Consider the following 26,933-nt stretch of genomic DNA (forward strand, 5'->3'; position numbering starts at 1 on the left):
TACAGGAAATGGGTTTGCAGAGAGCCAGTCCCAGGATCACAGAATAGAAACTAGAAGGGCGGACTTGGATCTGAGAGACAATAAACACCCAGCATCCGCTTCTGCCCATCGTGGCCCCATGGGGTGGCAGTCCCAGCTCTGTCCCTGGCTATGATGTTAGATACATCTTACAAATATAAATTATTAAATTATAATTGTAAAATTCCTTTTTGTTTTTATTTATTGGTTATTATTATTATTATTTGAGATGGAGTTTCACTCTGCTGCCCAGGCTGGAGTGCAGTGGCGTGATCTCGGCTCACTGCAGCCTCTGCCTCTTGGGTTTGAGCAATTCTCCTGTCTCAGCCTCCTGAGTAGCTGGGATTACAGGCACCGGCCACCATGCCCAACTAATTTTTTGTGTTTTTAATAGAGACGGGGTTTCACCATGTTGGCCAGGCTGGTCTCAAACTCCTGACCTCAGGTGATCCGCCCGCCTCAGCCTCCCAAAGTGCTGGGATTACAGGCATAAGCCACCGAGCCTGGCCAAATTCCTTTTTAGTTTTCATATTCTGTGATACTAAATTGAGATCTGAGTCCAATATGATTGCAAGTCCAAGTTGATAACTGGAATATTTGTTTCTTAGATGGTACATTTTGTCACATGATTTGACCTGTGTAAATACAGACCAGCCTCACTGGATGTACTACTGTTTTCCTCAGCTTCATTCTCCTTTATTTAATACAATAATTTGCCGTCATGATTTATGGCCCTTTTGTCCTCAAGGTCACCTTCCGTTTTCTTTGCGACTGTAGTCAGTGCACACACATGCTGAGGGAATAGCACCTACCTAGTTCTCCTTTATTTATAGCCTGAAACTATAGTGAGAGAAGTTAAAACCTTACAGTCTTTTAACTTGCCAGGTTAAAACCTGGCAGTGGTATCTACAAAGGTGGCAACATCCAGTGCTTATACTGTCCTGAAATTTTGTGCCAAGAATGCAAACCCACTGGTCTTGAAGCAGAACGTGTCTCAACACAGAACCACGAAGCTCACACATGAAGTGGTTGTGTGGTCGAGGCTGGGGGCTGTTCCCAAGCATTTTTGTAGCATTTCAGTCATGAAGCACAGCACCCACGGTGCCATGTAGGTGGAAAGAAGAGAAAACCACCCACCCTCCATCACATTAGGAACTGAACTACTTTGCACATTTCTTCTAGAATTCTAGGTGTTCCCAAAGGCAGCTGGAAAACTAAATGACTAAATGAAAATCTAAAGAACACAGCAAAATTGATGGGGGAAAATTATTTTCCGATTTAATCCAAGTTGTATATGGCTTGTTTCCTTTAAATCCCCATTGATGCCTGTTTATAAAGAAAGAAATTTTGTTGAAATCAAAGCATTTAAGTTTTACTAATCTTTGTGTTCTGCTTTATTCCTCCAGGAGTTAATAAGCCTCCTTTTGATGCATTGCTGTTTGTGATAAAATGTGTGTGGGTCTTCTTTCTTTTTGAAATGGAATCTTGTGTTGGCCAGGCTGGTCTCAATCTCCTGGGCTCAAGCAATCCTCTCGCCTCGGCCTCCCAAAGCGCTGGGTTTACAGGCGTGAGCCACCTTGCCAGGTCTGTATGGATCTTCTGAAATCTGCTCCTGATGGCATTGTTGATTTAAATGAGATTGTATCCGCATTGGGAAAAACTAGAAGCATATTGCATCATAATCATGTTGCATAGTGTTCACATCGTTCAGAACAGACCCCAGCATCACAGTCAATGGATGTGAGTTGTCTTAAAACTTTTTGCCGTTTTTAAGCATTAGTAACATAGGAATGATGTTGCTTTTAAAAAGCTGAATATGACAATAATTAGAAATTGGGACTAGGTGTGTTGGCTCACACCTGTAATTTCAGCACTTTGGGAGGTTGAGGCGGGAAGATTGCTTGAGCCCAGGAGTTTGAGGATGCAGTGAGCCGTGATCACACTACTGTGGTGCAGCCTGTGCAGTGGAGCAAGACCCTGTCTCTTAAAAAAAAACATAGAAAATATATGGATTAAATGTATGTTCAATAAAAATTAATTACAGGGTTCTATAAAATAGTAAGATTTTAGAGTCCGTTCTATAGATCAAACTCTGTTATGGGCATTTGAATGACAAAAATAAAAATGGCATGTTCCCTGCCTTTAACCACCGCTTGAGAGGAGACCAGCAAACGAAAAACTACCTACCTACCCTGCGATGAGAACAGATGCCCACCAGAGGAAAGAATGAGTGAGCACGGAGTGACTAACACATTTAAATTAGGACTTGAAAGATGACTAGAAGCTCCCAGGCATAGAAAAGGGAAGAACCTTCCAGTTGAGACAAGCTATACAAAAACAGAGGAGTCGAAGAGTGTCCAGAGGGACTCAGTGTGCTAAAGCAGTGGTTTCCAAACTTGACTATGAGCCACAGTGAGGAAGACATTTTCCATCGTTTCCAGTGCACACACAAGAACTTCTCAAAATAATTACCTAACTGCCCTGCAAGATACTTTTCTATTTATTCCATTTTATTTACAAAAATGACAATGTAAAGACCTAACCAGTCACAAGCTGCAGTATGAAAAACTGGTGCTAGGGCTTCTGGAACTCTGCAATTCCTGTAAGATAAAGAGTTATTGTTTCAGGGGTGGTGGTGATGATTTTTATCTAACCAGTCATTAGTGGATCAGAGTTGTATTTTAGAAAGATGGCTGCAGAGCACTATTTACAATAGCAAAGACTTGGAACCAATCCAAATGCCCATCAATGATAGACTGGATAAAGAAAATGTGGCACATATACACCATGGAATACTATGCAGCCATAAAAAAGGATGAGTTCATGTCCTTTGCAGGACATGGATGAAGCTGGAAATCATCATTCTCAGCAAACCAACACAGGAATAGAAAACCAAACACCACATGTTCTCACTCATAAGTGGGAGCTGAACAATGAGAACACATGGATACAGGGAGGGGAATATCACACACCGGGGCCTGTGAGGGGGTGGCGGACAAGGGGAGGCAGAGCATTAGGACAGACACCTAATGCATTCGGGGCTTAAAACCTAGATGACAGGTTGATAGGTGCAACAAACCACCATGGCACACGTATACCTATGTAACAAACCTGCACGTTCTGCACATGTATCCCAGAACTTAAAGTAAAATTTAAAAAAAGAAAATAATCAGACAATTGTCAGAGGGACATTCATCTCAGCAATATCTACAATAACACCTCTAGCTGCCCTAAATGTCCAAAAATAGAGAATTTATTAAATAAATATAAATATATAAAAAAAGAAAGATGGCTGCAGAGTAATCTAGTGAAAGTGTTAAATTACAGTCACCAAGATGGGAATCTGTTCATTCCTTCATTTCTTTAACAAATATGTGTTGCACATTTTCTAAGCATTAGACACGCAAAGATAAACAACCAAGGTCCCACCATGAAGAAGGCCTCAGACTGATAGGGCTTGATTCTCCGTCTTCCACTTACCAGCATTAAGACCGTAATTCCTTTGCTGAACCTCTGTGAGCCTCAGGCTTACCGCTAAAATGTTAAGTGGGGAGGGGGTACAGGGAGGCATGTTCTGGCTTAAAATAAGTGTTCAGTAAATGTCAACTTTGTCCCTTCTAGGATTGAAGGTAGCTTGAGGAGAGAAGTGACTAGTAGCAAGGAAACAAGATTATTTTTATTTACTGGTTCAGCCATTTTAGAAAATGTACAGATTATATTGACTAGGATGTTTTGCTTTTAAATACTTTGATTAATTTTCAAAACGTGGTGTAGGATTGCTTCAGAGCACAAATGGGATTTGTGTTCATGGTTTGGCTGTAGCATCCATTAGAAACTGGACTGGATTGGTGAGATAAAAAGGAGATTATTTACCATGTGCCCAAAAGAGTACTCAAATACATAGGGTTGTTATATGAAGATTAAATGAGTTAATTTTTTTGATTTTGTTTTGAGACAGAGTCTCGCTCTGTCGCCTAGGCTGGAGTACAGTGGCACGATCTTGGCTCACTGCAACCTCCACCTCCCAGGTTCAAGTGATTCTCCTGCCTCAGCCTCCCAAACAGCTGGGATTACAGGCACGCACCACCACACCAGCTAATTTTTATACTTTTTAGTAGAAATGGGGTTGGCCAGGCTGATCATGAACTCCTGACCTCAAGTGATCCGCCTGCCTCGGCCTCCCAAAGTGCTGGGATTACAGGCGTAAGCCACCTGAGTTAGTATTTTTAAGTACTTATTTTTAAGATATTTTTAATGTACAGAGCCTGGCATACAGTAAGTACGATATAAGTGTTTTAGGCCATTCTTGCATCGCTATCAAAAAAATACCGAGACTGGATAATTTATAAAGAAACGAGGTTTAATTGCTTCAGTTCTGTAGGCTTTACAGGAAGCATGGTGCTGGCATCTGCCTGGCTTCTGATGAAGCCTCAGGGAGTTTTCAATAATTGTGGAAGGTGAAGCAGGAGCAGGCACATCACATGGCAAAAGCAGAAGTAGGGGAGAGGGTGGGGCGGGGGGGTGCCACACCCTTTTAAATGACCAGATCTCGTGTGAACTCAGAGAGAGAGAGAGAGCTCATTACCAAGGGGATGACCCAAGCCATTTATGAGGGATCCGTCCCCAGGATCCAAATACCTCTTACCAGGCCCCACCTCCAACACTGGGGATTACAATTCAACATGAGATTTGGCAGGAATGTACATTCAAACTGTATCAATAAGTATTTGATTAAAATTCTAATTAGTAGAATTAAAGCTAGTCTGAATTCTGTTTTAGTTATGGCTGTAACTGAATGAATATTTTTACTTAGAATCTTACATTAATCCACCATAGGGTCTTTTTACATGGTGGAGGGCACACTTCTTCTTTTAAAGCATCCTTGGCTGATCTGCATGCTAGCACAGGTGACCTATCAAGCTCTCTGCAGCATTCGGACCTTCCATGAACAGTTTGTTGTCCCAGTGAAAGCCCCAGCCAAAACCAAATGAGTTTCCCACTCCCAGAGAAGTAGATGGTGATTCATAGGTTTTTAAAAGGTGAGAAATTTTCACGTTTGCTGTCACTTTCCTAAAGCAGCCATAGTGCTGTTGTCTTCAGGAATAAGTGTCAAAAGGGCCTACCTAAGCCATCTTTGTCTGCATATCAATTTTGTTAAGCCCATTGTATAAGTAACATTATGCCCAAGAGGTGGATATGTTAGAGCTGGTTTTGTGGTTAATTAGTACAGTTTGCTGTGGTTGTCCTGTCCTCAAGGGTGTGTCTTTACTTTGTGCACTGAGCTTTCTGTGGCTATACTTGTAGTCCTGCCAGGGAGAGGAAAGCAGCAAAACTATGTCAAGGCTTCTGAAGATGCCCAAGGCTTTTCTCAACCCCACTTAAAATGTGGGTGCACAGGCCCTCCTAGCCAGCCATTCCCAGGAGCAGGGAAGGCTCAGGCGTCTTGCTCCACAAGATCTGGGAGACAGCCAACCGGAAGGACTTGTAGGTTACTCGAGTGTGAAGTCTTCAGTTGATTGCTTTAGAAATCTCTGCTGAGGCCGGGCGCAGTGGCTCACGCCTATAATCCCAGCACTTTGGGAGGCCGAGGCGGGTGGATCATGAGGTCAGGAGATCGGGACCATCCTGGCTAACACGGTGAAACCCCATCTCTACTAAAAATACAAAAAATTAGCCGGGCGTGGTGGTGGGCACCTGTAGTCCCAGCTACTCGGGAGGCTGAGGCAGAAGAATGGCGAGAACCCGGGAGGCGGAGCTTCCAGTGAGCCGAGATCGCGCCACTGCACTCCAGCCTGGGTGACAGAGCAAGACTCCGTCTCAAAAAATAAAAATAGAAAAAAGAAATTTCTGCTGCTGAGAAATGTGCCCCTGCTGGGGAAGGAGAACCAACCACTCAAAGGAGACCTAGACCTACCAGTCAAAGGAGAACTAGACCTGCCGCCGAGAAGGTGAACGCAGATGATCTTCAGCCTGTGTGTCTAAGTGAGGAACCCGTATGTGGAATGACACATGAGGATTTGAGGCTGTTCTTCATCTCACTGCAAGTCCCTGTTGAAAGGTGGCAGAGGCCAAGCAATGGCATCCATGGGGCTGTCCAGGCCTAACAGCCTGAATGCAAAGCAACCAGGGTGGGGGTGGCAGGGCTGAGGCCCTTTCCAACTGCAAAACTGCTGCTTGGTGGCTTAGAACATTGTCATCTTGATAATAACACAAAGCGAGCCTTCCCCAGAAGCTGTTTCCATCCCTGCAACAGAGAATACAACAGAAAATGTAGGAAGGAGAGGTCAAAGTGTGTGAAGAAAATGATAAAAGTAGGCCGGGCATGGTGGCTCATGCCTGTAATTCCAGCACTTTGGGAGGCTGGGGCGGGCAGATCACCTGAAGTTGGGAGTTCAAGACCAGCCTGGCCAACATGGTGAAACCCCGTCTCTACTAAAAAATACAAAAATTAGCTGGGCATGATGGCAGGTGCCTGTAATCCCAGCTACTCGGGAGGCTGAGGCAGGAGAATCGCTTGAACCCAGGAGGCGGAGGTTGCAGTGAGCCAAGATGGCGCCACTGCACTCCAGCCTGGGCAACAGAGCAAGACTCTGTCTCAAAAAAAAAAAAAAAAAGCAAAGAAACAGAATGGATGGTGCAGCTCTTGACCTGGTGTAATTTTAAAAAGGAAAATGTCCCTTTCTCAATAATGTTAAGAAGAAGTCATACTTCAAGTTTTTTAAGTACAGTCATGTATCGCTTAATGTCAGAGATGTGTTCTGAGAAATGCATTGTTGGGCAGTTCTGTCATGTGAACATCACGGAGTGCACTGATATACACCTAGATGGTACAGCCCATACACACTAGGCTGTGCGGTAGAGCGTATTGCTCCGAGGCTACAAAGCTGTACCGCAGGCTACTGTACTGAATACTGGAGACAGCTGTAACAACAGTAAGTATTTGTGCATCTGAACGTATCTCAACATAAAAAAGGTACAGTAAAAACATGGTATTGCAGTCTTATGGGACCACCATTGTATATGTGGTCTGCCATTGACCAAAATGTCATGACGTGGCCCATGACTGTAATTACAAGGAAATGAGTCTGACACGAAAACACACAAATATTCATCTTAGTCATTATGTTCAGGCCATTTGAGGCTAATAATAACTTCCTAACTCTATGGGAATTAAAACAATATGAATTCTGCTGAATTGATCTCTTCCTTTTGTATCAGAAAAGGAAAACATTCTTCTTTGGCCTAATATTCCCATAAAACACACTGAAAATGAAAACGAATTTAAGTACCATTTTAGTACTTTGGTCTCAACAAGTCTGTTATCACAAATTTATGAATATCAGTGATTCTTAGACACTAAATTTCCAATTCATACAAGGCAAAAAACCTTGTGTATAGTAGGAGCAGACTTTTATTTTGGTTTTAAGCCTTATTCTGTAAACCTTCACCATCTAATATGGTGGCCACTAGCCACATGTGGCTATTTAAATCAAAATTATAATTAATTTAAAATGAAATGAAATGTAAAATTCAATTCCTGAGTCACACTAGCCACATCTCAAGTGTCTAGTGGCCACATATGGCTAGTGGCTGCCACACTGGACAGCACAGAGAACATTTCTGTCACACAGAAAGTTCTTGTGAACAATGCTGCTGTAAACTTTTATTATAATGCCCCCTCTAAAAAGGTTACTACATTGTAACTGAGCTCTACCAATTACGTTTCATTATTTAAAATATTTAATCAGAAATGTTTTGGTGTCAAAGATTAATGATAGTGATTCTAATCAGACATTAAGCAATTAAAATAGTTATGCTTATTTATGTAAGCACAGTTAGCAATAAGGCACTTTAGCAATTAATTTTATAGTAATGACAAATAGGGAATTCATGTAAAGCAAATATGAATTCAACAATTAGCTTGCTGTCTGAAGTGTGATTGATTGATTGATAACACTTTGGAGGTATTTTGAGTGTTCAGATCTCAACAGCACATGGCCAGATAAGTCTGTCATATCATAGTTGTCACGATACTAAGCTGTCGTTATTTTTTAATTGCTACGCATTTTTCTTGAAAACAAGAAAAAGACAATTATATGGTACTACGTATCATGAGATGGCAAGAGTGTAAATTAAAACCTTGAGGCCGGGCGTGGTGGCTCACATCTGTAATCCCAGCAGTTTGGGAGGCCGAGGCTGGCGGATCACTTGAGGTCAGGAGTTCAAGACTAGTCTGGCCAACATGGCGAAACTCCAGTCTCTACTAAAAATACAAAAAATTAGCTGGGTGTGGTGGCTGGTGCCTGTAATCACAGCTACTTGGGAGGCTGAGGCAGAAGAATTGCTCCAGCCTAGATGACAGAGCAAGACTCTGTCTCAAAAAAATAAAAATAAAACCTTGAGAAACAAAACTTTGCTTATTCCTAGCAGTGAAACAAACATGGTGAATATTCTATCTTATCCCTAATGATCTCTCATGGGTTTTTCCCAGGACTGTGTCATTGTCCATAGCAGTTAGTATTTGTGTGAGGAAAAACAGGACAGTGCCACTGAGCTTGGAGACCCTGGGACTTCTTAATTGAAAACACATCTCTAAGACACTTTGATCAAAATAAATATAAAGAGACTTAACATAATTATGAAAAAATAAGTACATTTTACACTGATGATATTGCTTTATTGTACCAATAAAAGCAATACATGGTTGTAGCATAAAGTTTGGAAAATGCAAAGAAGTATAAAGAATCATCATATTTCTTCCTAGTTTTATTTCTATCCATACATAGTTGAAACACACAAAATAAAATAAAATTTTCTATCAGAATGAACTTTTGAACTCATAATGTTCGAAATAGAAAAAAGTATCCCTTTATACTTTCACAAGAAAATGTCTTTAAAATTTTAATTAATACTAGGAGCATTTTTAAACCAGGACACAAAATCTATTAATTGACATCAATATCTTATTCTTCCAACATAAATTATTGCAGATAGTCTCCTTTATGTGGGACAGTCTATCTTAAGATTATGTAAAATTCAATGTGTTAAGCCTTAGCTCTGGAAGAAATTAAAACATGGTTGTGGAGTAGGTATGAGGACATGATTGGAAATGCACTAGAAAGAGGTACAGGGGGGTTGCAAACTTTTTGTGGTGGTGGAAACATTCTATTTTTGTTGTGGGTAGTGATTACATGAATGTATACAGTTGCCAAAATTCATAACTGCACATTTAAGATCTGTGCCTTTTTTGTTATTAATAACTCAAGTAATAAAAACCTTTAATCTTACTACCATTTGAAAGGTTCTCGTATCGGTTTGAACCCCGAGAGCTCACCAACAGACAACATGAGGCAGTGTGGAGCAACACGCTGTTTTAATGAGTGCTGGGTGCGGGCGGGATGAGGCCTAAAATGGCGTCAGCCCCCAGTGATTACGGGACAGGAGTTTTATAGTCCTCTCTAAACAGGAAGTGTCCCAGTCTGACGTGACTGCTACGTAGTACCCGGACGGCCTCTTTCTCCATCTTCAGGGGTACATGTCTTCCGGCCAGGGTGAGTGTCTTCCGGCAGGCTCTCTTCCTGCTTCTGCTGTCTTGCTGATGCACGCTGCTGGCTGCTGCTGCAAGTGGCCTTGTGCCTTGGGACTGGGCCTGAGAAGGGAGGAGTTACTCATCCCTTCAAGCTTTCAGGCACTGGGGAGAATCTTTCATTCCTGCCTATTTGGTTATAGAAAAAAAGGAAAAGGGGCAACTTACTCAATAACTACTTCAGGCCTGACATAGGGGGTGGCATGGGCACCTTGAAAAAAGAAAACCTTAATTTTGGGGGGCGTTCTTGAGAGATGGGTGGGTATCATTGTGTCATTGTAGCAGGAGCATCATCTGGATTGTCTGGCGATTAACTGTAGTTTCAACAAGAGTTTTAATGGCTTTTATTATCAGTGGATAACCCAGGGGAGAAACAGGAGGAACTCAGTGATGAAGATTACTGTCCCTACCAGCGTTTTAAATCCTCTTAAATTACAGAACCACCTTCTAGAAGGTTTGCCGGGTCCCACCCTTTCCAGGTTTGGACTGGTACATGGGCTACTTTTCTGATGTTCGAAGCGATTTCTAGAACTGCTTTTCCGTTATCGTCTATGTTAAGACAACAATTGGAGATATTAAACTTACCACAGACCCCACCCTCTTCTGCTAATAAGTGTGTAGTGCCAGCCTGTTTTGATAAATTGCCGCGCACATTTTGTTTTGTTGTTGCGCGAGCATTTCCAGGGCTGGGGCGGTTCGGTTAGTGATTATCTCTAGAACAGCCTGTAGTCTAATTATTCTATTTAGCATATATATGGGAGTGCGATAACCCCATGAGCCATCCTCAGCCCAGGTGGCAGGACCACAATATTTGATGATCCTTTGCGGAGGCCACTCGTCCTCTCGCCATCTTTGGCTTTCTCCTACCTTTAAGGATCGTTTTTCTCTGTTTAAGTTATCATACACAGGGACTCCGAGGGTGTCGCCTGCCTGCTTTGGAAGTAAAAAGAATACAGGTTTAATTGTGCTTAGTAAGCAAGTACCTCGCCAGTGATAAGGTAGCCATGAGTAAGCCTGGGTTCCACATATCCAAAAGAATCCATCCGGGGCAGTCCATTGCAGGCTGGTGTTCATAGGATTGACCCATCGTGCACTTAGGCGGGGGTATGTGGCATAAGGGTTAGTGGTGTTTGTAGAGTTCCAGGCCCTTTTTGATGGAACACAGTTGAGGCAGCTTAAGTTAGAGGGAGACCAGGCTCCATGGGGTAACCTTGGCCACCACTTGGCTGTGGAGGCGTTGACTGTTAGGGTTTGGTGATAAGGGCTTGCACCTATGGCGCGATGGGTTTTATCAGTCCACTTGCGGGATATGCACACCGTTTGCCTCTTACTGGGTTGGTAAGTGTCCAGGACTGGGGGCGTTCCTGAGGAGTGAAAGTGAGGCTGGGGTTTTGGGATGCTAGTAAGTAAGGGGGAATGTCTGTCCCAAACCATGGCCACTGTTCACTCATACGGGCTCCCCCGCATACCCAGCAATTGGACACATTCATGGTAAGCGTGGTGAGTTCTCCTAGATGTACAAACAGGTTTTTTCCTGGCTTGGGAAGGGATACATCTGCTTGTAGTTTTTAATAAAGGGATGGAAATACTACAGGTGGTTGTGGAGGGAAGTGGCTGACTTTGGCTTTTGCTTTGGCTATCATCTTTTCTCTCTTTATGTCCTCTAGCACTTGAGTGTTTACTCCCCATTGTCCAATTTTGGTGAAGCAAAGCCACTGCTTCCCTTTGGGGCATATAGCCCCATTATGACTACCAGATACTCCTAGATTTTTTACTTTATAATAACTTTTCCCTGATTCAACACATTCTTCAACTAAGGAGGCAGAGGTTGCAGTGAGCCGAGATCTCACCACTGCGCTACAGCCTGGGCAGCAGAGTGAGGCTCCGTCTCAAAAAAAAAAAAGCAGCTAAAATTTAAAAAGTGACACCACCAAATGCTAGTGAGGATGCAGGGAAACTGGATTACTCATTCATTGCTGGTGGGTATGTAAAATGATACAGTCACTCTGGAAAACAGTTTTGTTTCTTATAAAACTACAGGCAAGTACTGTAAGACCCAACAATTACACTTTTGGGGGTCATTTGTTCCAGAGAAATCAAAATTTATGCTCACACAAAAACCTGTGCATGAAAGCTTATAACGGCTGTATCTGTAACAGCCACAACCTGGAAACAACCAGATGTCCTGAGAAGGAGGAACAGTCCAACACTCTGTGTCACATCCATATCATGGAATACCACTCAGCAATAAGGAGTAACAAACTATCTTTTTCTTCAACTTTTAAGTTCAGGGATACAGGTGCAATATGTGCAGGTTTGTTACGCAGGTAAACGTGTGCCATGGTGGTTTGCTGCACGGATGATCCCATCACCTAGGTATTAAGCCCAGCATCCATTAGCTATTCTTCCTGATGCTCTCCCTCCCCAACCCCTACAGGCCCCAGTGTGTGTAAGAAGGAACAAACTATTGATACACATAACTTGGATGGATCTCCAGGGAACGGGATGGAGTGGGAAAAAAAAAAGCCAGTTGCAAAAGGTTGCATCCTATATGGTCCTATTTATATAACATTATTGAAATAACAAAATTAAAGAATGGATAACAGTGGTTGTCGGAGGCCAGGGACAGTGGTGGGATGGGGTAGGTGTGGCTATCTCTAGAAGAGCAACACAAAAGATCTTTATGATGGTGAAACTGTCCTGTACTTTGACTGTATCAGTGTCAATATCCTGGCTGTGATATTCTACTATAACTTTCCAAGTTTACCACTGGGGAAACTGTAAAGAATCCACAGGAGTTCTCTGTATTATTCCTTACAACTGCATGTGAGTCTATAATTCTATGAAAATTAACAGTTTAATCAGAAAAACTTATAAGTTATTCCATATTAGAACAAGTCTCTTTCAGATTTTCACTTGTATCTTCAAACCTTCTTCCAAACCCATTGTTCTTCTTACTCTCATAGGAACTTAATGTGTAACTGATAAAACAATTTAATGGAGAAGGGTCAGTCTTTTCAACAAATGATGCGGGCGCATGTAGATGTCCATAGGCAAAAATGTTGACCATTTTCATCAACTTAGTGGGGTTTTTTGTTTTGTTTTGTTTTTGAGACAGGGTTTTGCTCTGTTGCCCAGGCTGGAGTGCCGTGGTGCAGTCACGGCTCACTGCAGCCTTGAACTCCTGGGCTCAAGCGATCCTCCTGCCTCAGCCTCCTGAGTAGCTGGGACTGCAGGTGCATGCCACAACACCCAGCTTCAACTTAGTGTTTTGAGTAATTGTTCTTTTCTCCATTTCTTCCCATCTGTCTAAATGTAGTTTAGTGTATTTTTTGTTATTGTTTGCAGAGTTAAAGCATAAAATGGCCGAATAGAGCAAAAAAAGAAAAAGAAAAAAGAGTCTCTTCAATGGAGAAAAATAAAATAATCAGTAAATGTTGCAAAAAAGAATTTATTTCAAACCTCACCCTGCTCTCCCTACCCCCACGACCTCTTCCTGTCATAGGCAACCATTCTACCAATGGAGATGACATTGCCCGAGAAGGACATTTTACCAGGGCAGGAGAAACATGCATCATCTTACATCCCTTGCCCTCCATTTCTCTTCATATTTGTGTACCTGTTTGTAACTGAATGTGGTAATAGAAAACGGAAAAGATATGATGATTGGTGGCTGCTGAGTAAGACTTCGGACACCCTTCCTAAATGCATGAGGATCTGCACTGGATTCTGCCCAAGTACAGGTCGGGGGCAAAAGCAGATGAGTTGGCAAAAGACCACATGGAGATGAGACACCAACGCTGGGGACAGGCTCATGCCGGTTTGGAATCCAGCCATTGAACTGATTTCTCATTTTGCAAAATCATTTTCTACACCAGCTATTTCTTAAATGACTTCTGGTTGACTTGGGTGGTAACATTAAGATAAAAATGTGTTGGCAGTGAAAAAAACAAACCAGACTTAAAAGAAATATTGAAGCTGGGCACGGGGGCTCACACCTGTAATACCAGCACTTCGGGTGGCTGAGGTGGGAGGATCACTTCAGCCCAGAAGATCAAGGCTGCAGTGAGCTATAATCGCACCACTGCACTCCAGCCTGGGTGACGGAGAGAGACCCTGTCTCAAAAAAACAAACCAATATTGAAATGTTGCTTAGTTAAAAGCCTTTTACAATTTGTTTCCATCTAACGTGGTTACTTCTTCGATCATATAATCTGGTGAAGGAGAGTAAAGACCACGACACTGACTTGCTATTTACAACAAGGCAACATATTGCTTAGTGCTCATCAGCTTTCTAAAGAAGCTGAACATCATGTCCAGTACTTTGCAAAATTCTTTCAGATCCTCTGACAGCTTTAGTAAAAAACGTCATTACAAGCCAACTCAGTTGTCTACAAACAGGCTCTCATTTTACATTTAACTTTGAAAATATATTTACAATCCTTTGAAAATATATTTACAACAATTTAGAATCATTCTTCTCAATTTCATTGCTTCTCAGCTGCACAGCTGGATTTTAGTTGGTGCAAAAGGAGAAACTGGGTTGTAGGTAAACATTATATCATGTTTGGGGAGTGGTTTGTAGAAATTTCAAGCCTCATGTACTTTCATGAATTTTCTAACACTTTGTTATTGTTATAATTATCTACTTATAATAATGACTGCCATTTATTGAGCCCATACCATGTGCCGGCCCCTGGACTAGGAGAAACAGTTAATATCTGTGTTACCTTGTCAGGTAAGTGTCATTGCTGAGGCTCTGGAGGGTAAGGGCATGCTTGCCCAGAACTCCACAGCTGGGGAATACTCCAGCCAGGATTCGGACCCCAGACAGTACGGTTCATAAGCCATATTCCCTTTAAAAATGAAGGTGACCCCTTCTCAGGCTATGGAATTTGAGGTGTGGAATTCTTTCAGCTCATGCTGTAGTTACTAGAGATGGTCTTAATTGTCAGACAGCTCTTCAGCAGTTGGGGCAAACAGGCAAACATTAACTATCAAATCATGATGACCATACCACCTGGATGAGTTTGTCCTTGTTGCATTGCTATAAGGAACTACCTGAGGCTGGGTAATTTATAAAGAAAAGAGGTTTAGTTGGCTCACCGTTCCGCAGGCTGTTCAGGAAGCATGGCTGAGGAGACTTCGGGAAACTTATAATCATGGCAGAAATGAGAAGACGAAGGAGGCACATTTTACATGGCTGGAGCAAGAGGAAGAGAGCGAAGGAGGCAGTACACACTTGTAAACAACCAGATCTCGTAAGTACTCATTCACTATCATGAGAACAGCAAGGGGGAAAATCTGCCCCCACGATCCCATCACCTCCCACCAGGCTCGTCTTCCAACACTGGGGATTACAGTTCGACATGAGATTTGGGCAGGGACACAAATCCAAACCATATCGCTACCTAAGCCCATTTCTCCTACTACTGACCACTTCTTTCTTCCCTTGACCAGTGTGCATGGGTAGGAATACATACTGTATGCTGCTGCTCGGTGAGAAGAAGCGATCTGACTAAATCCCTAGGCTGCTTTCTGGATTTGGTTTTGTACTTCACTACTGAGGTTATTTTCGTTGGTCAGTGAACCTCTGGAACTGTAGTTAGAACAGCTTGTAATGCATGTCTCATGAAAGTTACATGGATGTCTATGTGTATACATGTGTGCTGGAATAATTCTTTAAATCTTGATTTCAGAATTCTGGAATATGTATGCTTATACTCAAGTAGGGAATTTGATTTAAGGTATTTTAAGTACAGTCACCAAAAATAATCCATTGCAGCAAATTTAGAAAGTTATTATTAATGCTCAAAATATGACATTTTCTACTTATTTTCACTTCACAATGTATCAAATAGGATTTCCAACATCTTATGAAAAGATACAGTATTTTCTCAAAGAGTTAAGAAAACTGGGGCAAAGGGTAAATAAGGGTAGAAAAATAATATGAAACCAGGGGAGAGGCTAGTACACAGAATACATGCTGTACAGCGTGTGTCATTGATTGCATCTCATTTTAAAAATAAAACGGCACATCCCACTTTCCTAAAAATGTGGCTTCTTGATCAGGAATTTCTATCTCTGTTACAGCAGTGGGACTTCTTGTCCTTTTTGATACTTTGTTCTTTCTGCCCTGCCTTAGGAAATACTCCATTTGATTCTGTCCTTGTTTTTTGGTTTTTTTTTTCTAATGGGCAACCTTCCACAGCAGCAGTCTGAGACAATGAAAAATCACTTGAGCTTTTTAAAACAAATGATCGTGAGGAGCATTTGAGGATTCATTTGTCGAGTTAGTTGGAATGTCTTATGTGGGCAAGCTCATGTTTCCAATTTGGGACTTGGAGCAGGCAATCAGCTGTGTCGCATTCTCATATCCGTTTGACGTCAGCCCTGAGAGCTGCGGTATCTTTAGTAGCTCACTGTGTATGGTGATAGCAAGCGTGTGAGTTGTCCTCATGGAAAACAGCTCACTTGATAGTTTATGAAGCTGCAACTTGGCAGTGCTATCCAAGACCTTTCTTCCAGAAATGCTGTTGCCACTACCACACAGTGGACAAATCTGAAAGGGAGAATTTAGTTTTTCCACAGACTCTCCTTTTCCTATGAAGATTTTTTAGTACACCCTGTACATAAAACCATGGCTTACAAAGTGAAAACATTGATCGCTTTTTTTTTTCTTTTCTGTTTTTTGAGGCAGAGTCTCGCTGTGTCACCCAGGCTGGAGTGCAGTGGCCTGATCTCAGCTCACTGTAACTTCTGCCTCCCAAGTTCAAGTGATTCTCCTGCCTCAGTCTCCCGAGTAGCTGGAACTACAGGCGTGAACCACCGCACCTGGCTAATTTTTTTGTATTTTTTGTTTATTTGTTTTTTAGTAGAGATGGGGTTTCACTATGTTGGCCAGGCTGGCCTTGAACTCCTGACCTCAGGTGATCGCCAGCCTCAGCCTCCCAAAGTGCTGGGATTACAGGTGTGAGCCACCACGCCTGGCTGATACATCAGCATTTTGAATGGATGAGGTGAATATGATAAAAATAAGGCCAGGCATGATGGCTCATGTCTGTAATCCCAGCACTTTGGTAGGCCGAGGCAGGCAGATCACTTGAGGTCAGGAGTTTGAGACCAGCCTGGCCAACATGGAGAAACCCTGTCTCTACTAAAAATACAAAATATTAGCCAGGCATGGAGGTGCACACCTGTAATCCCAGCTACTCAGGAGGCTGAGGCACAAAAATCGCTTGAACCCAGGAGGCAGAGGTTGCAGTGAGCCAAGATTGAGCCACTGCACTCCAGCCTAGGTAACAGAGTGAGACTCTGTCTCAAAAAAATAAATAAATAAAAATGAAAATGAAATGTAAGTATCTATGTAGAACTGCAAAATGTCTTAGGTAAAACGTAAAGTGTCCATTATTTTCCCTTTGTGCCACTGTAAATATGAAAAGAAATAATCAAATACTCTAGGCAGAACTGTAGGAGGGGGACCTAAAATTCTAAAATCAGTGTTTGCTGAACCTTTTATTTTTGCCTTCAATGACTTTTAAAAATAGATTATATTTTTAGAGTAGTTTTAGGTTTACAGAAAAATGATGCAAAGTACAAAATTCCCATATAACCCCCTTTCTGTGCACAGTTCCCCCTACTATTAACGACATCTTGAATTGATGTAGTACACCTGTTACAACTGATGACCCGACATTAATGCATTATTATTAAGTCTATAGTTTCCATTCGGATTCACTCTTTCTGTTGTACATCTCTACAGGTTTTGCTGAGTGCATGACGTCTTGTATCTACCACTACAGTATCACACCTAATAGTTTCGCCACCCTAAAAATCCCCTGTGCTTCACCTATTGATCTCCTCTTCCCTACCCCTAACTCCTGGCAACCACTGGTCTTTTCACTGTCTCTCTAGTTTTGCCTTTTCCAGAATGATATGCAGTTGTAGCCTTTTAAGACTGGCTTCTTTAACTTAGCAATATGCATTTAAGATTCTTCCACGTCTTTTTGTGGCTTGATAGCTCATCTTTTTGTTGCTGAATAATTTTCCACTGCATAGATGCACCACAGTTTGTGCAGGAGCTGTGTGCTTGAGAAGCTGTGTGTGCTCTAGGAGCTGTTCACTGGAGAAGCCACTCCTTAAAGCAGGCGGTGGGTCAAGCCTATGGGAACCAGAAAGCAAACCGTTTTTCGTCTGCAGCATCTCTCTAGCGCCCTCTACTGACAAAGCTTAAAATTGTGCCAGCTAGCAAAGAAAAAATATGTAAAAGGCCCAGATTCATTTTCACTAGCAGGCAAAAAGGATGGTTTTGAGGCTGCCAGGCTATAAATCAAAAACAGGCACAACAATCTAACCTACCACAGCTAGTAAGATTCAAGGAGAGAAGCCAGGCAAACTGAAAGCTAATGACTTATGAAAAGCACCCAAGCTCACTCTCTGGACCAAAGCACTAGTTTTTTTTTGTTTTGTTTTGTTTTGTTTTTTAAGACAGAGTTTCACTCTGTTGCCCAGGCCGGAGTGCAATGGCATGATCTTGGCTTATTGCAACCTCCACCTCCCAGGTTCAAGCGATCCTTCCACCTCGGCCTCCTGAGTAGCTGGAATTACAGGTGTGTGCCACCATGCCTAGCTAATTTTTATATTTTTAGTAGAGACGGGGTGTCACCATGTTGACCAGGCTGGTCTTGAACTCCTGACCTCAAGTGACCCACCTGCTTCAGCCTCCCAAAGTGTTAAGATTACAGGTGTGAGCCACCATGCCCAGTCTCAAAGCACTAGTTCTGCTACATCAGTGAGTCTCAAAGTGCCCCCCTCAGATCTCTTATGCTAGAACCACCTACCGGCTTGTTACAATGCAGATTCCTGTGCTCCAGCTGGAACTGACAACTGAGTTAGAATGGAGGAAGGCAGACAGGCATCTGTAGTTTAAACTTTTACTCCAGCTAGCTTTATGTACACTAACATTTAAGATTCAGGTGATCCTTGAGGGTAGGGGCCTTTTTAATTCATACTTGGCTCTTGGCCCAGTATTTGACTCTTATAGGGTGTTGCTGTAGCTAGGCTGGTTCCTGCATTGGTTGGTTGGTTGGTTGAGAAATCTGACTGAAACCCAAGCAGCTGTAACTGGCCATGAGCTACAGCCCCAGCAATACTTTAATGGTATTTGGCAGATGAGCACGTCCCTTCACTAATGTTAGTAAAGCCCAGAGGTGACACATCCTCACTAGAATGGCAGATGGTATTTTCCATAGTTGACTGTGGCAATATCTCCCATCCCGCATCTTCTCCTACAATGTGACCTTGCCACCCTTCCATCAAGAGGCAGGGTCTATGTCCCGGATCCTTGAATCTAGGCAGGCTTGGGACTTGCTTGTAATTGATAGAATGTGCAGAAGTGATGCTCTCTGAGGCTACCTTAAAAAAGGCAATGGCGGGCGCGGTGCCTCATGCCTGTAATCCCAGCACTTTGGAAGGCCGAGGTGGGTGGATCACAGGGTCAGGAGATCGAGACCATCCTGGCTAACATGGTGAAACCTCGTCTCTACTAAAAATACAAACAATTAGCTGGGCGTGGTGGTAGGTGCCTGTGGTCCCAGCTACTTGGGAGGCTGAGGCAGGAGAATGGCGTGAACCCGGGAGGTGGAGCTTGCAGTGAGCCGAGATCGCGCCACTGCACTCCAGCCTGGGCGAGAGTGTGAGACTCCATCTCAAAAAAAAAAAAAAGAAAAAGGCAATGCAGTTTCTTCCCTGTTCCTTGGGGGCTCATGCTTTTGAAGCCATGAGTCTCCATATGAAAAGTACCACTACCTTGAACCTCCACACTGTGAGGAAGCCCAGGCCTCATGGAAAGGCCACATGTGGGTTCCCCAATCAACAGCCCTGGCTGAGGTTCCACCCAACAGCCAGATCAACCACCAGACAGTAAGTGGTGATGTCTCCTGGGATTCCAGCCCCCAGCTGTTGAGTCACTCTTAGCCATTAAGTCTTCCCAGCTGAGACTCCCGAGCCATCCCACTGCCATGGCCAATTTCTGACCACAGAATCTGTGAGGGTAGTCAAATGGTTGTTATAAGCTGCTTAGTTTAGGGATGATTGGTTACACAGCAATAGTAATTACAACAAATTAGAAAGCACTTCTGGATTAGAATCACCTGGCCATCTCATCCTCCAGCTCATAGACACTGAAAAGCATAAGCTTCCACTTTAGCCTTCCCTCCACTGACAGTATTGCTAAGATCTTCCTTCCCCTCTGCTGAACATCACTGTGGAAGAGAAAACCCAAATACTCCTAAACTTGTTATAGTGTCTAAAAGTTGTATTTGAAAGACTTAAAAAAAAAAAACAGTAGTTCAGAAGTGTACCACACGCCTCACTACTTTATCAATACCAGGGAGGCTTTATAAAGCAAATAAAAACCTAAACCAGTGTCATTTTTATATTCCCATCTGAAAAGAAAAGCACAAAATAATCAACTGTGCCATAGAGTATCCAGGAATTGGCCAAGTAATCTTTAGCAAGCCTCTCCATTTGGAAGACCAAATGGAATAATGAGAAAGAGGAAATCATAGGGATCCATAAAACCTAAGTTCAAAATAGGTTCATCCTATGTTGTCTGGGTGGTCTCGAGCGAGTTACTCAACCTCTCTGAACTTCAGTTTATTTATCTCCAAAACAGGATTATCTCATTATGTTCCTAGCCACAGGGCTGTTATGCTGACCAAATGTGGTGTTCGGAAATATGAAAGCACTTTGTACAGTGAGAAGACTAAATAGGAACAGAAAAATGAAACAACAAAATAAACTAAGTGTATATCCAGGCAATGTAGGCCAGTGTCAAAAAAGGTAAAGTAAGGGCTGGGCACAGTGGCTCACACCTGTAGTCCCAGCACTTTCAGAGGCCGAGGCGGGTGGATCACGAAGTTGGGAGTTTGAGACCACCCTCACCAACATGGTGAAACCCCGTCTCTACTAAAAATACAAAAATTAGCCAGGCGTGGTGGCGCCCACCTGTAATCCCAGCTGCTCAGAAGGCTGAGGCGGGAGAATTGCTTGAACCTGGAAGGCAGAGGTTGCAGTGAGCCGAGATCGTGCCACTGCACTCTAGCCTGGGCGACAGGGCGAGACTCCGTCTCAAAAAAAAAAAAAAAAAGAAAGAAAAAGAAAAACAGGTAAAGCAAAAAGCAAAACAAAAAATTCTCTGTTAAACGTCAATGTTCCTGGCAGACACAGGTGCCCATATTTACCTGCTACAGTGATAGAGGATCCAGGAAGTGAAGTAGCATCACCTCACTGTCTTCCCTGCAACTCCTGTTTATACCAAGTTTTATACTGCTTTGCTTTGAGCAAATTCATCTGCTGCTGCTAAAGGGCTTCCTTCCCCAAAACTCCCACTTTCAAACAAGCCTGTGATTGCTTTGCAAAGACTCATTTCCAATTCAGATTCCTAAGATAAGCTGCCAGTCTTCTTGGGGTCTTCCGTCTCACGGTTTTATGTCCAGCCAGCAGCAGGCCTAGCCCTCTCCTGTTGCACAGTGAATTTCAATGCGAATCTTCTCTTTTCTACTTGCATGACCGAAAAGACCCTCAGAGACCAGCCAAGCCCATCATTTTACAAAACAGAAAACCAAGACCTAGGAGAGGAGCAGGCTCACAACCAGGTGTCACAACGTATTACAGAACGGAGCTCCTCTTTCCATAAATAGTTTTCTCCGCGTTATTCCTGCATCGAGCATGTGTTCCAAACTGCCTGCTTGACATCTCCAGATGGATGACTAATAAGTTTCTTAAACTTAACTTGTCCAAGCAGAACTCTTGATTCCACCCACCCAAATGTGTTCTTCCCCCGGTCCTCCCAATCTCAGTTAATTGCCCAGTTGCCCAGGCCAAAAAACCCAGGAGTCATATTTGATTTATTTCTTTTCTTCTTTTTTTTTTGAGACAGAGTCTCACTCTGTCGCCCAGGCTGGAGTACAGTGGCGCAATCTCGTCTCACTACAATCTCTGCCTCCCGGGTTCAAACGATTCTCCTGCCTCAGCCTCCCAAGTAACTGGGATTACAGGCGTGCACCACCACATCCAGCTAATTTTTGTATTTTTAGTAGAGACGGGGTTTTACCATGTTGGCCAGGATGGTCTCGATCTCCTGACCTCATGATTCGCCCGCCTCCGCCTCCCAAAGTGCTGGGATTACAGGCATGAGCCACTGCGCCCAGCCAGATTTATTTAACTCACTTCCTACATCCAATTAACCAACAGGTCCTGTGGCTCTGTCCTCAAAATACAGCCAGAAATTGCCTACGTCTTACCACTTTGATGACTACCAAGACACCAGCACCTCTCAGAGGGCTTCTATTATAAAATAGCCCCCCACTGAGATTCCCTGGCGCCACACCTGTCTTTCTTGAGTCTTTTCTGCACATAGTAGCCAGAAGGGAAGTTTTAAAACCATAAATTAGATCACTTCACTCCTCTACTGAAAGGGCTCCAACGGTTGCCCATCTCACAATAAAATCCAAACTCCTTACCGTATTCTTCAAGGTCCTACACAATGTACCCTGCCTACTTCTTGGGCTCTATCTCCTCCTACTGACTCCCTAGCACTCTGCAGTCCTGTCTCAGCCTTTTTGCTTTTCATGGAGCGCACCAAGCTCATTTCCATCTCAGGTCATTTGCACTTGCTGCCTCCTCTCCTGAAATGCTCTCCATCCACATCTTCGCATGGGTTGTTGTCTTCCTTTATGTAGGTTTCTCATTGAACCTACCTTGACCAGTCTTTCAAAAGGAGTATACCCCCAGTCACTCCAATTCTTTATCCTGCTTTTCTCTTTTTTTTTTTTTTTTTTTTTGAGATGGGGTCTTGCTCTGTCACCAGGCTGAAGTGCAGTGGCATGATCTCGGCTCAACATCTGCCTTCCGGGTTCAAGCGATTCTCCTGCCTCAGCCTCCCCAGTAGCTGGGACTACGGGAGCCTGCCACCACACCCAGCTAATTTTTGTATTTTTAGTAGAGATGGGGTTTCACCATGTTGGCCAGGATGGCCTCGATCTCTTGACCTCGTGATCCGCCCACCACTGCTTCCCAAAGTGCTGGGATTACAGGCATGAGCCACTGCACCCAGCTTTTTTTTATTTTATTTTATTTTTTTTTTATTTTGAGACAGAGTCTCACTCTGTTGCTTAGGCTGGAGTGCAGTGGTGTGACCTCAGCTCACTGCAACCTCCACCTCCCAGATTCAGGTGATTCTCCTGTCTCAGCCTCCCAAGTAACTGGTACTACAGGCATGTGCCACCATGCCTGGTTAATTTTTTGTATTTTTTCATAGAGACAGGGTTTCACCATGTTGGCCTGGCTGGTCTCAAACTCCTGACCTCAAGTGATCTGCCTGCCTCGGCCTCCCAAAGTGCTGAGATTACAGGCGTGAGCCACCATGCCTGGCCTATCCTGCTTTACTCTTCTTTATAGCAGCATCTCCACATGAAATCACACCACACGTGTTCATGCACTTATTTACTGTATGTCGTCACTGGTGTTCCTGAAGCTCCATGAGGATGGCGTCTTAGCCTGCCTTGGTCCCTTGCTTTGTCCAGGGTGCCTAAAACAATGTCTATCACATATCGATCACCTAGCAGAATGTCTATCACGATATTTATAGAATGACTGAATCGGCAAACTCGCATATAAAATTTGGGACAATCCAAAACTTTTTGGGAAGCAACTTTTAGACGCAACACACAATGGGTATACATATCCTTTTTTAGCACATGGCTCATGTTGAGGCCATTTTATCTGTGATGGATTTACCACAGGGCCACAGTGCTTATGAAGAAGAGAGAGAATCGAATATTCTAAAGTGCGTTTAGAGCAAGGAAGGTCCTGCCTGGGCAATGGAGTACTGGGTGGGACTTTGTCTTCCTGCAGCATAGTAAGGTACTGACAGACTCAGACTTTGGTGCATTCCCAGGACATGTGGCTTCCAGCAGAAAGGTGGGTCATTTCCAAGCAGTCAAAGCATTTCATCTGTGCGACACAATTTAGAGCCCTTCCAGAATCCATTTTCTCAGTGGACCTCCAGGAATTCCCTGGCAGGAAAGAGTCAGACCTGCAGGGGGAGCTGATGGCATGCGTCCATCCTGGAAAGCATCAGAAAATGGGGGTCCAGAAATCTAGCTCTTCCTTCAAGTGGGACGGATTTAAAAGGTTATCAAATTTTATAGACATCCAGGATATTATCTTACTCCTGCCACAGGCTGAGAAATTGAAAGATTCTTAAGACTCAAAATCTCAAGTGGTCAAATTGCATTTGTACAGCCCGTATACGACAGGATTTTATCTGAACTCTGGGGCCACTTCCTCTTCAGGGGTAGATTTGAGAGTCCCTTATCTCCTTGTCTACAGACGTTGCCAAAGTGGTGGCTCCAAACGATGGTGAAGAATGCACAAGAAACACTGTCAAAATTCTGCCTGGAAAAACACAAGAAGCCAGCTCTCATTATCAGATAGAAACTCTTGTGGGTTTATTGAGAGGACCACAGAATTTAGCTTCATGCAAACAAGAGCAAAACCATGTGACCTTCCTGTTCAGAGGCTGAAAAATACTCAGCAAAATGGAAATCACTGTATTAATCTTTGTTCATTCACAAATAGCCAGGTCAGAATTAATTATCAAACCTTGCTTCTAAGTTCACACCAGTAACTCCATTAAGCTTTCCTGAAGCTGGTCTTTTTTTGTGGGTCATAAGGTTTGCTCACTCTCAGACTCCAGTCCTTCAAGGCAACCCTTGGCAATGACAAGCAGTCCTAGTTCCCATCCCACTGTCACTCTAACAAGAGCCAGAATAGTGAGAAGGAAAAGGGGGCGGTTCTTCTCTGCCTGCTGTCCTGTGTTAGATCTGGGAAAGGGCAGGAGGAGACCTTTGCTAAGAGTGGTGGGCCTGGGACTGCCTCCAAGGCAAAAGCCTTCAAGTCTTCACAGTGGCCTCAGCATCTCCTTTTCAGGCTTACGAATTCCTGGACTGCTTTCTCAAGATCTTAAAACCAAAACAGCATATAGAAAAATACATTTTTCAAGGTTGCTCATTCCTTGTCCACACGGTAACATCCATGTCAGTGTATCTGATTATGTCCTCAGATCTCAGCAAGCCGTGGCTGCAAAATAAGGATGCATCTAAATTGTAATGACTTGGAGTCATCACCCGCCCAAAAGAGCAGAAAATTCAGGCCCCCTTCCCTTGGTTCCCTTCCTCAGGGTCCATATTTGTCTACTATTACTTACATAATTAATAGCTCTAAAGGAATGCATCTTACAACTAACATCAAAAATTAAAAACACAACTCTTGGAGTACCTCCAGTTCAAGGTGTTGGCTGTTCCTAGTTGTCTGATGGTCATTCTCAGCCTGTGTGTTGAGGATTCACTCATCTGGTCATCCCTGCTTGGAGTTATCTGCACTGGGATAACTGGAGGTGGGAGGCAGTGGAAATTTCGATTCCCAATGCCTCTCAGATTTGTTGCAGTCTTCCTGGATGTATCATCAGCATCTGAAGTAGGCATAGAAGGAAGAGGGGCTGCTTTGGCTGTGAATGTGACACATACATACGCTGGACCTGTTGGGTTTGAGACACCAATGTTTCCATCACTGCATCTTGAAGGGTAGGGGCTTGAGGACCTCCGAGATTCTTCCAGATCTTTCATGCCAAAGGCAAACCCTATGATGGTGTATGCTGATAATTTGATGACAATGGAAAATGGGTTGTGTGCTTTTAGGAAGTCTCTATCAGGCATATGGAAAGCGCTCTGGTGTTTGCCCCTTGCTCTTACAGCCTTCCTGTCAATTTCTTCATTCGTGACACACTCATGCATCCATTCTTCATTTATTCATCCCCCTTTCCTCTCAGTTCTCAAAACATTGTATTTGGGACTCTTCTGGCACGTATTTTCTCACATTGCATTGTGTCACCAATGCGTGTTGGATAAATGAATGGAATGAGAAAGGATGGGAAAGTCATGTTTTGGCAACTACTCCCACGCCGGAAGAGAGCTGCAGCAAGAAAGGAACCAGACCACCCCCACCCCCTAAAAAGCAAACATTAAAAAAAACACAAACGGATATAAAACTCAATGAACTCCATGTCCTTACAATGAAAATAACAATCTTGGGATAGTTAGTGTAGTGTTATTGTAGGGACAATAACAACAACAGCTGACTTTTTTGTGTTGTTGATAAAAATGATGTGGGCACATTCTATTCGTCAGGTACGCTGCTGAAAGCTTTATGTACACACTATGTATCTAATAGATACATATTATCTCATTTAATCCTCACAATGACCCCAGGAGGTAAGAATTATTACCCCCATTTTATATATAAGGAAACTGAAGCTGAGGGGTTAGGTCACTCCTACAAGATTGTATAGCTGCTAGGAGGCAGCTGGAATTCAAAGCTGGTCAGGGTGACTTCAAAGCCCAGACTCTGTCCACTCTAGTATCTTGCCACTGACATCATCACTGTGTCCAGTCCGTATGATAAATGTCCAGTTCCTACTGGTGACCCTAAATCATCACGTCATTTCCTGGTCTTAGAAAGTGCACAGATGTGTACTACCATTTGGAAAGAGTCCTTCCCAAATGCTCAAAGTTAAAATGTTTTAGTTCTCAGTTGGTTACTCTTCAAATACCTGGAAATTTCATTTATATGGAGATCTTTTTCCCTATCGGTAAAACAAATGAGGAATTACAGTAGTTTTCTTGAGATTAAACCCCCAGAAACACACACAGAATGCCAGACACAAATGCACCATGACTTTGCACAAGAGAAGAGTGATATATTTTGGCTTGGTTCTAAAATCTTAAGAAATCATGTCTCAGACTAGTTTAACCTCTTGAGCCATAAAACACATTGGCCTATTGGTCTATTGGATTCAGAGAATAATCCATAATGACTCAATTCAAAGTCCCTCTCCTGGGTCCCTGTCAAAAGCTGAGTCACAACTTTTTTATACTTATAAACTGGATGATCCCTCCCACCAAATGGCTTTCCTTTCCTTTGCCCCCACCACTGTCAGGCTACTGCTCAGCCTGAAAACAAAAGGTCCTGAAGGCATCAGATTAATCTCCTTTGGGCTTATTCCTTCCCAACATGATGCAAGTGAAGGTTCTTATAAGCAAACATTGCAAATTCATAGGTGGAGCTCAGGGCTTAAACATACTGCACAGTGAACTTCTCTTTTTCTCCTTTAATTGGCCATCTTGGATAGCCCAGCCTCAACATAATTCATTAGACTTTCATGCTATATTTTATTTGTTTTCCTTCTGAGCCAAGAAAGAAATAAGAG

The 26,933-nt window shown here is 43.1% G+C and overlaps 1 protein-coding gene across 3 annotated transcripts in view; it reads left to right on the top strand.

Moving 5' to 3' along the window:
* E2F6 (E2F transcription factor 6) overlaps nucleotides 1–26,933 on the top strand; it is a 111,126-nt gene that overhangs the window by 30,724 nt on the left and 53,469 nt on the right. For 2 of the 3 annotated variants that reach the window (XR_008652615.2, XR_010117253.1), the window contains exon 7: nucleotides 14,721–14,865. Coding sequence is in view for 1 of the 3 variants with exons in the window: in XM_055253789.2 (XP_055109764.1) it covers nucleotides 14,721–14,764 (44 nt within the window). In the remaining 2 variants the exon portion in view is untranslated. Of the gene's footprint in view, nucleotides 1–14,720; nucleotides 15,950–26,933 lie in introns of those variants that run through there. The other variant, XM_055253789.2, reaches the window with a different exon arrangement.

This window comes from Symphalangus syndactylus, chromosome 18 (assembly GCF_028878055.3).
Source record: "Symphalangus syndactylus isolate Jambi chromosome 18, NHGRI_mSymSyn1-v2.1_pri, whole genome shotgun sequence".
Classification (NCBI taxonomy): Eukaryota; Metazoa; Chordata; class Mammalia; order Primates; family Hylobatidae; genus Symphalangus; species Symphalangus syndactylus.